The sequence below is a fragment of the Micropterus dolomieu genome, linkage group LG21 (genome assembly GCF_021292245.1).
Source record: "Micropterus dolomieu isolate WLL.071019.BEF.003 ecotype Adirondacks linkage group LG21, ASM2129224v1, whole genome shotgun sequence".
NCBI classification, from domain to species: Eukaryota; Metazoa; Chordata; class Actinopteri; order Centrarchiformes; family Centrarchidae; genus Micropterus; species Micropterus dolomieu.
In genome coordinates, this window is record NC_060170.1 from 312,272 (window position 1) to 328,731 (window position 16,460).

The 16,460-nt window shown below is 42.8% G+C and overlaps 2 protein-coding genes across 3 annotated transcripts in view; one reads left to right on the forward strand and one right to left on the reverse strand.

Annotated features, from left to right (window-relative positions):
* Window positions 1-15,752, forward strand: part of golph3a (golgi phosphoprotein 3a) — a 36,806-nt gene extending 21,054 nt beyond the window's left edge. The window contains exons 3-4 of the mRNA XM_046035244.1: window positions 9,825-9,939; window positions 12,626-15,752. Coding sequence (XP_045891200.1) covers window positions 9,825-9,939; window positions 12,626-13,050 — 540 coding nt within the window. The 3' untranslated portion in view covers window positions 13,051-15,752. The remainder of the gene's footprint in view (window positions 1-9,824; window positions 9,940-12,625) is intronic.
* LOC123960476 (tight junction protein ZO-2-like) lies at window positions 1,810-5,234 on the reverse strand. Of its 2 annotated transcripts, none has more exons than XM_046035246.1 (2): window positions 4,726-5,234; window positions 1,810-2,082 (listed from the first exon to the last, which is right to left on the reverse strand). In XM_046035246.1, the coding sequence occupies exons 1-2, from the start codon at window positions 5,216-5,218 to the stop codon at window positions 1,925-1,927; spliced, it is 651 nt and encodes a 216-aa protein (XP_045891202.1). In that variant the 5' UTR covers window positions 5,219-5,234; the 3' UTR covers window positions 1,810-1,924. The 2 variants fall into 2 exon arrangements, with proteins under 2 accessions (XP_045891202.1, XP_045891204.1); XM_046035248.1 differs by lacking the exon at window positions 1,810-2,082 and adding an exon at window positions 2,612-3,347.
* Window positions 15,753-16,460: the final 708 nt, after the last annotated feature.

A 16,460-nucleotide genomic window follows, 5' to 3' on the forward strand; every position in this document is an offset into this window, starting at 1 on the left:
TTAACAACTCGAGCTTGGATGGCAGAGCTCGTGCACCACGAACACTCCACAGTCCAGAGCATAAAGCTAAACACGGACGTTAACAGTAACGTTACCTGTACTGCCGTATAACATCAGAGTCACACCAAACGGAGTAAATTGTAAAGTCACACTTAGAGCATTTATTTAATCCTATGAAAGGACAAGAAAAAAATTTAAGATCTTTCTAAGTGAAATTTAATACTTTTAAGACCCCGCGGGTACCCTGGTGAGTACACTCCTCATATTTTTGTAAATATTTAATTCTATCTTTTCATGTGACTGAAGAAATGACACTTTGCTACAATGTAAAGTAGTGAGTGTACAGCTTGTATAAAAGTATAAATCTGCTCTCCCCTCAAAGTAACACATCACACAGCCATTGATGTCTAAACCGCTGGCAACAAAAGTGAGGACACCTCTAAGTGAAAATGTCCAAATTGGGCCCACAGTGTCAATATTTTGTGTGGCCACCATTATTTCCCACCACTGCCTTAACCCTCTTGGGCATGGAGTTCACCAGAGTGCTCAGTAGGGTTCAGGTCTGGAGACATGCTCGGCCAGTCCACCACCTTTACCCTCAGCTTCTTTTGCGAGGCAGTGGTCGTCTTGGAGGTGTGTTTGGGGTCGTTTTCATGTTGGAATGCTGCCCTGCGGCCCAGTCTCTGAAGGGAGGGGATCCTGCTCTGCTTCAGTATGTCACAGTACATGTTGGCATTCATGGTTCACTCAGTGAGCTGTAGCTCCCCAGTGCCGGCGGCCCCCATAGAGCCCCAGACCAGGACACTGTAGGCAAGACACACTTGTCTTTGTACTCCTCACCTGGTTGCCGCCACACACGCTTGACACCATCTGAACCAAATAAGTTTATCTTGGTCTCATCAGACTGAGGACATGGTTCCAGTAATCCATGTCCTCAGTCTGCTTGTCTTCAGAAAACTGTTTGCAGGCTTTCTTGTGCATCATCTTTAGAAGACGCTGCCTTCTGGGACGATAGCCATGCAGACCAGTTTGATGCAGTGTGTGGCGTATGGTCTGAGCCCTGACAGGCTTGGCGAGCATGGCGAGGCCTGTTCTGAGTGGAACCTGTATGGTCTTGGCTGCCGTGCTGCAGCTCAGTTTCAGGGTCTTGGCAGTCTTCTTACAGCCTCAGTCATCTTTATGTAGAGCAACCATTTTTTTTCAGATCCTCAGAGTTCTTTGCCATGAGGTGCCATGTTGAGGGAGTGTGAGAGCGAGAACACCAAATTTAACACACCTGCTCCACATTCACACCTGAGACCTTGGAACACTAACGAGTCACATGACACCGGGGAGGGAAAATGGCTAATTGGGCCCCATGTGGACATTTTCACAAAATTTCTTCAGTGTTGTCACATGAAAATATATCAAATATTTACAACAATGTGAGGGCTGTACTCCCTTTTATGAGATACTTAAATCATAGTTGTTGCCACCTGTCTTGGCCAGGAAAAACATGAACACAATGAGGCTGTTTAGTTAGTTAAAAATTAAAAAGGTGTACTTTCACATAGGGCTGACCACAATTAGTCAAAGATTCGATGCTTTGCTGGGCGGAGCCTGTTTTTAAAGTGCGTGAATAAATCCAAAATTGTAACCCTAACCCTGGGTTGTCAGTGCACATGTGTAGGCATAGCGTGCACACTTGCACGCTATGCCTACACATGCGCACTGACGACCCAGGGTTGCAGAAGAGACGGAGCCCCAGTATCCAGTATTTCACAAGAAAAATGAGCAAAAACTAGAGCAGTGAAAGAAGAAACACGTTACTTTACATGAATGTAAAACATTTTATTCATTCACGTTATCTAGTGATCTCTCATACGTATATTAGGAACTTAGCGGGTCCCTAGACCCCAGGTTCCGAACCAATGTGCTACATGGCCTATCGGTGATGGATGTGACAGTGTGACTGCACTGGGAATGAATGTGTGTGCACCTTAAGAATAATGTCACCCTCCTGCAGGTGCCCGTCCTTGGCAGCCAGGCCTGTGCTGGTCATCTGTTTGATGAAGATCTGACTTCCCAGACGTAGACCATACTCTACAAAAATACAAAAACATACAATACACCAGCATTACTGCAAAGCCCTGCTGGAACTGACTGAAGATATTTTATTTTGGCATTTCCAGACAGAACAGGAGGTGAATGCAGTGCTGTTCAGAATTTCTACCAGTACACCAGAACACAGAAGAACATGATTAGAGCATCTTCTGGCCGGTCAAAGTGCTTGCACCTTCACACGTTACTTCAGTCAGCCCTCTATGAACAATTGTCTTTAATCTGTAAATACTGACATTTGTGTTTTTCTTACTGACAGTATGCCAGTATTTGAGTGTATTAACTGTTATAGTACAAATTATGGCCAATTTTTTAGGCCCAGTTTTCCCCCAGCCTTTGTGGATCTGGGTGGAGCTGAAGACCATGAAGAGTCTCACATCTCCACACGCAAATGCAACCTGATCGATGCTTATCAGGAGATGCACAATTTAACAATCTGTAAAGAAATACAAAAGAATGTCACAAGTCTTATTTGTAGGAAGCGAAAATGATCAGATCTGTGAGGCTGGAGTTAAAACCAGTACATAAAATATTTATTCAGGTTGTGAGGTGATTATTTGTAAAACGTGTTTAAATTGCTTGGTATTTGTGTGTGGGCTGAACGCACCCAAAATTATGCCCAAATCGTTATACAGGTGTAAATCTGATTTTACATTTGTAGATCATGCAATACACATTTCTGTCGAGTTTGAGTCTAATTTCACTTCTGTTACGCCCGGCCTAGGGGAGGCCTGAGCGCAACACGATGTCTCCTTTCTTTTCCCCACTCCCCATAAATCATCAAAAGGCTACGGGATATTCTGACGGTTAATGTTAGATTTATTCACAGATGGTATAGAAGACCAAGACATCAGGGAGAGGGAGAAACAAAACCACCTTTGCCCATCCCAATAATTAATCCTACAACAAAGAAAAATAAAAAAGGAAAGAACAAATACTTTTTAATACTTTAATACTAAGACTACCTGGCCAGAAAACAGGAGAAAACAATATTCAAAATAAATGGCAGCTCTCTCCTACTGTTTCTCAACAGTACACCACTAACTTCCAGCACATAGGTGAAATACAACAAAGGGTAAGCTATAATACACCAGGAGGTTTTCCCCAGAACACCCCGTCTGGCTGGGGAGGTAGGGGAAAGGGAGGAGAGAGCGCGCGGCCTCCACACAGGTCCCTTTATACAGCAAATCCTCCAGCCCAATCCGCTGTCCACCATCTGTAACACAGACAAACAAAACAGCTCCTCCCTCGGGTAGGGAGGTTAACAGCAGGCAGATAACAGCAGGCAGAAATACACATCATTGAGACTCACATCCAAACAAATATGACTCCAGGTCATAACACCCCCTCACTTGAGATCGGACATTTCTTCCCCCTAAAGAAATGTTCGATTCCTTAGACTCCCACCCGAGATAACGCATCAGCCACAACATTGTCTGACCCCTTTATGTGGTGAATCTCAATATTAAAATCCTGCAACAACAATGACCAACGCATCAGATGGTGATTGTTGTTGCGCATACAGGACAGAAACACTAGGGGATTGTGGTCTGTAAAGACCAGAACGGGGCTTGCAGTCGAACCAACATAAACTTCAAAATGCTGCAACGCCCACAGTAGTGCAAGCGCTTCCTTCTGAATTGTGCTATATATTCACCTGACATTTGCCAAATTTCTTAGAAAAATAGCACACAGGATGATCAACACCACAGTCATCCTCCTGCAAAAGCATCCACCTCCAGCTTAAAAGGACGTATAAAATCTGGGGCGGCCAACACAGGGGCACTGCACAAGAGAGCTTTTGCAGAAACAAATGAGTCTTGACACACAGCATCCCAAACAAAAGGGGCGAGACGGGCTGGACAAATCAACGAGTGGCACAACAACACTAGCAAAAGTTTTGCAGAATCCAGGATAATAACCACACATTCCCAAGAACCGACGGAGCTGCCTCCGATTTTCTGGAACGGGAAAATCCAGAATGGCCTGACCTTTAACCACCAGGGGGCACAATTGCCCCTGCCCCACTTGTTTCCCTAAATAGGTGACCACCGCCTTTCCAAACTCACATTTCACCAGATTAAGGGTCAAGGAAGCCCTCTCCAGGCAACAAAATACTTCCTGCAGAGTGTCTAGGTGATTAGACCAAGTGGAAGAAAAGACTACAATATCATCCAGAAATGCTTCACAATCGTTGACACCCGACAGAACTATAACCATCAGCCGTTGGAAGGTGGCAGGGACAATTTTCTTGTCAATCCAAACACTGATTGACAAGAAAAATCAAAAGCTTTGTACAATCTAATGCAACATCCATGCTATAAATCCTATCTTAGTGAAGCCTATGTTTAAACAGGTGTCAATTTAACATTTATAGATATAGTTAAAACCACCATGCTCTTAGAAAAACAAAACAAACATAATAATGATTGTTGTGTTTCTGTGGGCATCAAGAGAAAAAGGTTTTTAAAACGAGAAAGAGAAAAGAATTTTAAAACGAAGGACAATCAGTGTCTCAATTCTCAAAGAAAACATTGTGATTCTCATTTTATCCACATTCATGTAGCCCTACAACCTCTTAGTTAGTTAAATGAGCAGCTATGGTAGGTAGCTGGTGTATTTTACCTTCGCTGGGTCTGTTCTTCACCAGCAGGACATTTACAGGTTTCTCCAGCGGCTCCAGCTCTTTGGAAGGTTCTGGGGATGGAGGGTTGTCATTAATCTGGTCCCTGCTCTTATACCTTTCTCCTCTTCCTCCTCCTCCTCGCTCGAAGTTGTCCTCCATTTTGGAACTTTCCCCGGGACTGCGTCCTCGGCTGTGGTACCTCTGACGGTCGCCACTGGTTTCCAGGGCTCGTCCCCGGCTGCCCTCCCTCCTGGCTCTGTCTGTGCTGGGCGAGGTTCTCTCCAGGCTTCTCCCGCGGCTCCTTCCCCTGTGGTTGTAGTCCCGCCCTCCCCTGTACTCAGGATCCAGGTATCCTTTGCTGTCAGTGGTGTGGTCCCTGCCTTCATTACGGTACCATCCATCATCATTGTCGGCATCATAGTAGTGGGTGGAAGGGGAGTATTCCCGACTGTCTCCACCTGGGGATGGGGACTGCTTCATTGAGAGCACCATCTTCCGAGGTCTCTTCACCGTCTGACAGAGAAAGAAAAAACAGAAAGCTCATTAATGTCAGTTCAGCTCCTTAAAAGGTTCCAGCTGAATCCTTCAAGGTTCCAGCTGAGTCCTTGAAGGTTCCAGCTGAATCCTTCAAGGTTCCAGCTGAGTGCAATGATGTGGGCAAAATGTATGACCCACAGCTTTGGCCAGAAGGGATCTTTGTACGGCGTTTTCTGTGCGAGACTGCTGCAATATTGAAATAAACATGATTTGTGTCATATAACACATATTTTGTATTTACAAGAAACTTTTTAGCAAAACAATATCTAGATCAACTTAATTCTGTGCAGAATAATTTCTATGGCCACAGCTCCCACACTTTTGTTGTTGTCGCTCTTTAGTGTAAGAGCTGTGGCTCTCAAATGTTCTCGAAAACTTACACAACCTTGCACACACGCCAGGTGGGTCAACAACCAAGAGGAAATCGGCTATTTTGGAGTGGACGTTTTACACACTCCGCACTTTAATGAACTCCTCCTAGAGAATTAGTCCGTGTGACTTCAAATTTTGCTGTGCCGTGTTATCCAATCGATGATATGTTGTACAAATGGTGAGTTTTGGTCGACTGGGGATGCCCGTGGCGTGCAGTGGAAAATCAATGATTCACTACAGGTGTGATACACCTTGAACACATCCATATGCCAACATTCACTCAAAGTCATAGCGCCATGCTACATCAACTCCAAAACTGTCCCAGAAAAGCCTTAACACAGTGATGATGCCATTTTGTGAAGCTTGTGAGTTTTCAGAAAACAGTGTTCCTGTGGCAAAAAAGGTTCACGCTTTGCCAAGACAAAGGAAGTTGTTGTATCTTCACTGATAAACATCCCACACTGAACACATCTACAAGCTCATACTCATGGTCACAGCGCCACCTACTGGCAACAGGGGAGTGACTACTTCTATGTTGTGATGAACCACATTTCGCAGGTTGGCCATATCTACTGCAAAACTATCTCAGAAAAGTCACACGTAGATGATGTTATGCTGTAAAGCTTCTGGGTTTTCCTTCAAAGGTGTGTGCTTGGCATGGCAGCAAAGTACCATGCTGCGCCATGAAACAGGAAGTTGTTCGCTTCTCATGCAAATAGAGAATGGTGAATAAATAATAAGTGGAAACCAGTAAATAGGTGGCTAATTAGAGGCAGAGTTACTGGGTTATTGCACAGGAATTGTTCCTGACACCGTGAGTCAGAAATCAGCTGTTCATCAGAGTGATGGTTTGTGGGAAGAAACTGTTCCTGAGTCTGTTGGTTTTGGCGTACAGTGCTCTGTCCTGAATGGAGGGCAAGTTGGCACCAATGATCTTTTCTGCAGTCCTGACTGTCCGTTGTAGTCTGCTCCTGTCCTCTGCACGTGCAGGACAGACTGGATAATGGCTGTGTAGAAGTGGATCAGCAGCTCCTTAGGTTGAGCTTCCTGAGCTGACGCAGGAAGACTTCTTGATGATGGTGTCAGTGTTGGGCTCCCACTTCTGGTCCTGGGATACATTTGATTTGAAAACCCGAAATAAATTTTAATTTGATTTCAAATCAAATAGTGGATCCCAGAAACCTGAAGGATTCCACAGCAGACACAGGGCTGTTGAGTATGGTGATGGGGGGCAGAGTGGGGGGGCTCCTCCTGAAGTCCACGGTCATCTCCACAGTATTGAGCGTGTTAAGCTCCAGGTTGTTCTGAGCACACCAGAGAGCCAGCTGATCACCTCCTGCCTGTAGGCCGACTCGTCACCGTCCCGGATGAGGCCGATGACCGTTGTGTCGTCAGCGAACTTCAGGAGTTTGACAGATGGGTCTCCTGAGGTGCAGTCGTTGGTGTAGAGGGAGAATAGCAGTGGGGAGAGCACACACCCCTGGGCGGTGCCAGTGCTGATAGTCCGGGTGCTGGATGTGATGTTTCCCAGCCTCACCTGCTGACTCCGGTCACTCAGGAAGTCTGTGATCCACTGACAGGTGGAGGCTGGCACAGTGAGCTGGGTGAGTTTGGTGCTGAGGATGTTCGGGATGATGGTGTTGAACGCCGAGCTGAAGTCCACAAACAGGATCCTTGCATATGTCCTTGGAGAGTCGAGGTGTTGCAGGATGTAATGCAGACCCAAGTTGACAGCATCATCCACTGACCTGTTAGCCCTGTAGGCAAACTGCAGGGGGTCCAGCAGGGGGCCTCTAATGTCCTTCAGGTGGGCCAACACCAGTCTTTCAAAGGACTTCATTACTACAGATGTCAGGGCGACGGGCCTGTAGTCATTTAGTCCAGAGATGGAGGGGTTTTTGGGGACCGGATGACTGTGGAGCGTTTGAAGCAGGAGGCAGGATGGGGACACACCGTCGGGGCCAGGAGCCTTACTGAGGTGGCTCACGTCCTCTTCACAGATCTTGAGTGCAGGTGAGGGGTCAGAGAGGGGGGGGGTTGACAGCATGGCAGTGGGGAAAGGTGATTGTTAGGGCCCAAGAAGGAAATGTGCACCAAACTTTGCATACATGTCTGAAGTGGCAAAAAATTACGTATTTTATGGGTCCTGCACATTGGTGTGGCAAAATGGCTCGCTAGCTCCACCTACAAAATTGGAAGAAATTAGCCCCTCAGCCATGTTCAACCTACATGCACGATATATTTTGGGGACGTGAATCATATCAAGACACACAAAAAAGCCTCGAGGACCTATACCCCTAATGCAACAGGAAGTCCACCATTTTGAATTGAAAGTGCAATTTTAGCCTATTTTATACCATTTACAGAGTGCATACTTTAACAAACTCCTCCTAGAGAATTAATCCAATCAACTTCAGATTTTTGCAGTGCACTTTAAACCCATTGCCGATTAAGTTGTACAAACGGTGAGTTTTATCGTCCACGAGCGTGCCCGTGGCATCGAAAATCGATGATTCGCCACAAAACAGGAAGTTGTAACTTCGGTATACATGCTCACATCTGTACCAAATTTGACATGGATAATAACGGTCCAGCCCTGAACAAATCCATATGCCAACATTCACTAAAAGTCATACCGCCACCTGTTGGCAATGCTGGAAATGACACGTTTTACACTATAATGGACTACTAACTTAGCCATGTCAAAGCTGTGTTGGAGTATTTTACCATTACAGACTACATAGAGGTGAAATACAGAAATATATTTTTCACCCTCGCCTGGTTTAAAAAAAGCTATTTTAATGCAATAAACCATCAAAACCATCATAAGGTAGATTATAATGCACCAGAATATCTTCTAATACACCTGGAATACAACTGTAACTGTAAATTTGATGAAAAGAAACTGATATACAACAGTTATTACAGTCTTTCAAAAATATATCAGGCGAATGTCCATGTTTTGGCCATGTTCACTTTTATTGGTAGTTATCTTCAAAACATTATTTCTCTCCATACAACCACGTTCCAAATAACATAAAGCTTCCAAAACATTGAAATATTGATAAAAACAGTCAATATATATGACCAAAAGCACTCCCATGCTTTACAGGCCCACAGCTTGAACAGGTATGAAAAAATAGTCTGCAATAAGAGTGTAAATGTATTGTAATAAAGTTTCGCCCTTTTGAACCTCAATTTTCAGAGTTTCAAAACGTTTTTTCACACATTTACACACCTGTTTTCAGATCACCATTTACAAGGTTTCAAACCTGGAAAACAAACTAATACACTGGGAGAACACTGACAAATTTGAAACTGTGTTGTTTTTGAGTTTTCCTTCTTCAGAACAAACAAAGTTTGCAAAGATTGTTTTATTTTTCTACATTTTGCAAGCTTGCAAATCTTAGTTTTCGATCTTGCAAAACTTTTTTTTGTAAGATTTTGAGTTTTCAAAGACTTAGTTTCATCCTTTCAGAACTTTATTTTCAGTTTTGAATCAAGGCAGGATATTAATCCCATAGATAACATGCTTCAGGTCTTGGCCAATTAGAAGACAGTGAGGGGAGGGGGCTTAAAGAGATAGGAGCATCTACAGCTTGTTCTGACAGAGGCTGAAATGAAGTCCTGCATGAACTTTGAATCATGCAAAGCTGCACAGGAGTCACAGAACTACAATATAGGACTGGAAAAGCAGTTTAATAGGTCTCCTTTAACCAGCACGCCAGCGCGTTTTCCCCTTCCTTAACTGTTATTCCTTCGTCATTACGTGCTACATAAATTGAAGAGCAGAGTAAAAGTGAATGTGGGAATTTGCTTCGGGCCCAAGTAGTTTTCCGTTTATTTTCATAACGTCCATAGATCAACAGAAAATTAATCGACAACAGGTTTTTAATTTTAATCAAGCAAAAAGGCCTCACAGTCTCTAGTTGCAGCTTCTGCAACATGAGGACTTTCTGCTCCTCCCTGTAAACTGAATATCTTTGGGTTTGACAGTTGGTTGGACAAAACATATTTCAAGATGCCAGCCTAGGCTTCTGGGAAACTGCATGTTTCGCTATTTCATAGACCAAACAAGTAATCAGAAAAAGTAATTGACAAATTGATCAATAAGGAAAGTTCATCTTAGTTAGTGAACTGCAAAGCCCACCTTGTAACTGGCTGTCCTTATTCTGAATCGGATTCGCAGGTAATTTGTAAGTCAGATGCTCCGACAGGCGACGTGCTCCTGGATGAAGCTCTGAAACACATCAAAGACACCCAACCCCCGGAGACCGTGCAGAGCTGGATCGAACTGCTCAGTGGTGAGTTCAACTGCTTCATCGGCTCACAGCCCCACACTGGTGCTGTGTAGAAAGGGATCTAGAAACAAAATGGATCCATGCCGCCTCATGCCGTTTGGACCCAACTGAATTTTGAGGTATACGTCTCACGTGTTTTGAAAATGCAGGCTTCTTACAAGTGTATGTCTGCACTTACAGACTGGGCCCTGAGTGCTATGGGTTTGAATTATAAAGTTAGAAGTAGAACATTTTGTACACAATCGCATGTCAAACATCAGCTGATGTGAATGCAATGCATTTGGTTATTTATGTAAAATGTAAATGCTTTTACACTACATCTGCATTCACTCACATTCATACACTGAGCCTAAGTGCTCAAACAGAAACTAACATTCACACACAATTCGGGGTTCAGTATCTTGCCCAAGGATACCTCGACATGTAGCCTGGAGGAGCTGGGAACCGCCAACCTTCCGATTAATGGGCAACCCGCTCTACCTCCTGAGCCACAGCTGCCCCTTTTGTATGCATTTTTGATCAAGTTGACAGACCCTGCATTAACAAAGGAATCTGTGTTTGTAGGCTGTCAGACTTTGGGGCGATTAGCAAAAACAATAGAACCCTTTTGGGATCAAATAATACCAGGAATTCAGGAGTGCTGGAAATTAAACATGGAACTAAATGTCCCATTCAAGCATTCTAGTTTGCATTTCCACTGAATCTGAAGAACTGTGAAGACTGGTCACAGTAAAAGATTAAAGACACTGGCAAGAAATACAGAGGTAGAACAGGAGAAGATGCCAGATTCCAGGAACATTCATGGTGGAAACTTTTCTAGGTAGGAAGGTAGATTTATTTTGTCACAATATAACAGATTATATAATGAAATTGAGCTTTGTAAGTCCCTTCTGCTACATAGCAGACATTATACATTAATACAGAATCAATTATAAAAACAGAAATAAACAATGTTCAATGGGAATTAACAGGAATAAAATAGGGTTATTTGGCCAGGCTGTATTTATCATGCAGATAGAAACAAGTATTTTACCATATTATAAGCAGACATAACTGGAAACCCTTTTAGTGGAAGTGAAAACATTTCAAATTTAGTTGAGTTGAATTTTAGTTTAATGAGTTGGCTCATTAAGGCTGTGTTGAACTTTCATTGGATAACAACAAAACAAACATTCCCTGTAGCCCCTGGCTGCAGTGTGCAATGTGGGCACACTGAAGCCAGGGGCTTCTCTTTTCTTTGAAGACCTTTGAATCCATTCATTTGTGAAATACATATACACGTGTAATGTGCTACGTTGCGTTATCTAGCTAGCAAGTTAACTTATGGAGAAAGGAACTTTGAAAATGCCATCAGACAATGTGGGCTACATGCAGACTAAGGCGTTAAAATAACAGCTCATTTCTGAAATGTTCTACAATAAATAAGGAGTGAAAATAGTTGAATTAAAACTCCTCAATTAGCACATGCGATGAAGCAACATCCCACATGGCAACAGCAAGCTAGCAAAACTAGCAGAAGGTCTTAACAAGTTAGAAACTGTATACATTGCTTTAGGCTACTGATTTACTGAAATATCATAATAAAAATGGAATAGGGCTGGGCAATAAAACAGTGATAATTATCGCAATATAATTTTCCTCAACAATATAATAAATGTTCAATATATCGCCAATATTTGCATTAATTCATTTGAATCACAAACAAATTAGCACCTAATATTTCTATGAAGATATTTATTTTGTTGAGAAAAAAGATTTACTAATCATGTTTGTTGAAAAAGATAATAGTTTTGAATGTTCTACCCCAGACTCTGTTTGGCATCAAGTGTCTGTCACATTCTGACCATAAAAAAAAGTTTAGCCACATAATTAATCATCTGGTTCCTTCAAATTTCGCTCAGGAACAAAAACCAGCCTTTAAACTTGAAAGAAATGATGATTTGACATTTATCCTGATAATTATCGATACCAAATGATCCATTCATCCATCGTCAACCGCTTACCCCTGCGTACAGGGGGCTGGAGCCAATCCCAGCGGACGTCGGGCGAAAGGCGGGGTCCACCCTGGACAGGTCGCCAGTCCATCGCAGGGACACACATAGACAAACAAACAAATACATTTCATGTTGTTTGATATCAATATTTATGACTATTATAAATGTTTAATTTTTGAGTTTAAACTGTTCTTTATGATCAGAACATGACAAACACTTTCCAAACAGTGGATCACTTAATAAATCTGAGGCAGCATATTCAAAACAACTGATAAAATCTTTTTTTTTAACAAATGTGCTCAAGTAAAATGAAGTAAAACCATTTTCAGTCCTTTTTCCCCAAAAAAGAAATATCTGAATAGAAAAATTAAGTGCTGACTGGTTCATGATTCAAATAAATCATTTATTGATCATTTGTTATATTGATATTGAGAAAATGATATTGCAGTAATTATTATTGTTTTATTGCCCAGCCCTCGTGCATGGCTACAAGTCGAATGGTTTTAACCGTTAACTTTTAGCTTTTAAGCAAAACTTGCTGTAAGACTTAGGATTGCTTTTTAATGTGCTTACCTCCCCCAAATAAGTTGGCCGAAAATGATGCTACCCTTTGCAACCATCATTCCAGATGTAGATGAGCACAGCACCTTTTTTGTGACAACATTAACTGTCTTGTTTTATCGACTCTTCTTTAGGGGAGACGTGGAACCCCCTGAAGCTTCATTATCAACTGCGGAACGTCCGTGAACGACTGGCCAAAAACCTTGTGGAAAAAGGCGTCCTCACTACTGAGAAGCAGAACTTCCTGCTCTTTGATATGACCACACATCCTCTGACTAACAACAACATCAAGCAACGCCTCATCAAGAAGGTCCAGGAGGCCGTACTGGACAAGTGGGTGAATGACCCCCATCGAATGGACAAGCGGCTGCTTGCGCTCATCTTCTTAGCCCATTCCTCCGATGTCCTGGAAAATGCCTTCGCCCCGCTGCTAGACGACCAATATGACCTGGCCATGAAGAGAGTGCGGCAGCTGCTCGAACTGGAGCCCGAGGGGGAGAGCATGAAGGCCAACACCAACGAGCTGCTATGGGCTGTGGTGGCTGCTTTCACCAAATGAGGTGACCACACAGAGGACAGAAAGCAGTCGAGGCGTTCAAAGTGGCGTTGTACGTTGGGGTAGGAGTACTGACCCCAACATGGTGACGTGACTGAAGTACAGTTTCCCCCCTGCCTGGACTTTTGAAATGGGCTGCCCTCTCTTCTTGTCCCTCATTTTCTTATCCTTCCCGATAAGTGTTGATCCTTGTTGCCCCTCCCCCGGTGTCATTTCACTTTTGCTAAAAAATAATAGCTCTGACTGAACTCTGAATGAAGTGGTTGGTGATATGGGTGAGGCTGAAATTAGGATGTCAATTCATATCCTTTCTTTTCTATTGCGTCTGTCTCTGAGCTAGTTTCTTAAAGGTACGTGGCACAGGTTACTAGGGTAGCATCCTGACACACCTGAGGATACAGTAACCTTGACGTACATGTACTGATCCATGTACAGGGCAGAGAGGCTGTGTAGGAATGAAAGATTAGCTGACGAGCCTTTAAATGGATATCCTCTAACAAATGTGTCTTCAGTGTCACAGCATTCTGTGGCTTTCAGAATTAGTACTAGGAGACAAGGAATGTGGTCCGATCCAAAAGAGTCCATTACCTAGTACTGAGTGGGGTCAACATTAAGGACTCATTTCCAGATGTTTTCTCCGTTTTACCCCATTTATCTATTAAATAGACATGTGCAGGCACGCAGGGGGCTGGAGACTCTCCCAGCTCACACCGGCCAGGGGGAGGGGTACACCGTGGACCCTGTGTATCACAGGGATGACACACCGAGAGAGACAACCATTCATCTGCAGCCAATTTAAAGCTTCCAGGTCACCTGACCTGTATGTCTTTGGACTGTGGGAAAGGCCCCAGCCGCCTGCTGGATTCAGACTGAAGATATTGTTGCTGTAAGACTACAGCGCTAACCACTGAGAGACCGTGCCACCAAACATTCCATCCCTTCTGCCCAAAGTTGCGTAGAAGATCAAGCCTAGACATGAATAGAAGCTTATTGTACAGTCGGGGAAGATGGAGTGCATCGGTTACTTAGACCTCAGCTCAGTTTTATAGTTTGGAAAAACTTTCAAAATGAAAAGCCAAAACTGTTGAACATGATTAGATCTGTTCAGGGTATTGTGTAAAAATAGTGCTGGAGTAATACAATTCTTAAATTCTGCTAACAGTGTAGAATTGATGGGCTATAATACAATGATGATGGAAGGAATATATATAAATATTAATAATGATCCTTTCAGACATTAAAAAGTGAAAATAGGTCACACTGTTTAAAATATCCTTTGGCCAGTAGTTTGTGTTTATAACGAAACATAAATTGTAGATGCACTGTCAAAATGTGTGCATGTCTAATATAAGACAGGGTCCATTCAGGATTCCGGTCTGTAAGTCGGTAAACTTATCTTAGTCTGGGTGCAGTGTCGTGACTTTGGCTTGTATCTCCTTGATAAAAACACATTTGTAATTTGCAGGAACTAACGGAGGACAGCAGGCCCGATCAGTGCCAGCTGTCCTACGTTAGTTCTGGACTTATAGCTTCCATTTACTGGTGAATTTAAATATAATCAGAATTGAAGTCATGCGCAGGGCTTAATGCAGGAGAAATGCATTTCTGATGTTCTTCTCCTCAGCTTTTGAGTTTGTGTATGCTACCTGGACTTTGAGCATCAGGAACAATAAACCCCCTCAAGTCATGCACAAGACAAATATCATACTCTAATATGAAGATGGATTTGAATTCTGAGTCTTCTCCAGCACACTGGAGGTCCAAGATGTGTCAAGTTGCTATTAAACAGACCGGATCAGACACAAACTGCTAGCAGCTCATTGACATGATTAGATTTGATAGGCTTTATTGCCTGTGTTTAAACCTAATGAAAGAGAGACACACTGTGTGCAGTGACTCCACACAGCATCTCATGTCCTCACTGTGGAAGCCTAGTCTGTAAATCAGGCAGCTTCAGAGTTGGTGGTGTATTTCTTTCCACTTTTCACGGAGCTAGGCTGGCAGTTCATCCTGCTTCCAGGCTGTGTGCTCTGCTAAACGTAATCCAGACCTGTCACTGTACTGATTGCACAGATCTGAATAGATTGATCCTTTCATGTGGGCATGGGCTTGCTGCATTTCCTAAACAGTCAGTGATGATTTTATTTTATTTTTTCTGAAAATAAATCCACGGGATTTTACTAAACTTTGAAAAAGTCGAATGGATTATCAAACATGCTCACAAAAGATGGGCTCACATTCCAGAAGCTGACACGTATACTTGTATACTCTACTCGTATTTATATCAGGCAAAAATTCAAAGGTCACTTTGTAACAATTGCATGTCATGGTTCAGCTGCACTGTCTGTGAGAATAATGGACATTGTGCTGTAAAAACATTCAACTAAGCCTTTTCACCACGGACCATACATTGCTCTTAATTTTCTACTGCCTCAGTGTTCTTTTCACATTTGTTTAACTGTTCTGTTTTAACAAACTTTTGCTACTCAGCCTCATGGAGCTTGTGAAAGGCTGTATTACAGATAGCCTCCTCCTGTTATTGTATGTAGCAAAGGGCTGGGGGGGATTAGTGAGTGACCAATCACCTCACATTGCAGAGTGAATATGAGATTATATATGTTACCTAAATAAAGGGACCTCCAGTCTGTGTGTTTTCTTTGACCCTAGAAAAAAATAAACCAAGTGCTTGGAAGTGCCTAATCATACAACTGATTTAAATTTTCATTTGAACAGAACGTCTGTGTCCCATGTGGGGATAGTGGTGTAGCTCACAGCAATTTATTGATTTTATGAGGTCATAGACTACAGCCTGTGCTCAGTGCTGTGTGTTTCTGAGTTTCAGTGTGACTTATTTACCGGTTGGGTGCACTTATTTTATTGTGGAGTACAAATCAACAAAATCCACATGATGTGATGTCACACTGAATCCCAGTGGATCTGAGTAGTTTATGAAAACGCATCTGCACAGCGTTCACCTGTGTTACCGTGGCTGCGGTCAAAGTGGAAAAAATGTTCTTTACTGAACACTTTCTTTGACCTTGATGGACAGTCTTCACAAAGTCAAGGAATGATGTGAAGGAGAATTCATACGCACTTAGAAAGTTTATTTTGAAAATGATATTAGTGCAGTTGCACTCTGAGCACTGCGGTTTTCTTTTCCTAACACATGGGAGACAAGTGCAGTGACAAATATTCATGCTTTAAGCTGAAAGATTATAAGATTGGGTTCTGTCCAACACAGAATCACACCTCTGAAAGGATGTTTTCAGGATGTTTTCAATGTACACACGGCACATTTAACCGTCCGTTACTATAGGAAGGAACAACAACATGGATGGTTAAAAAGATTGAAACAAATGGGATTGAAAGGATGAAATTAAAGTGGTCATTCTGCTCATTTTCAGATTTATATT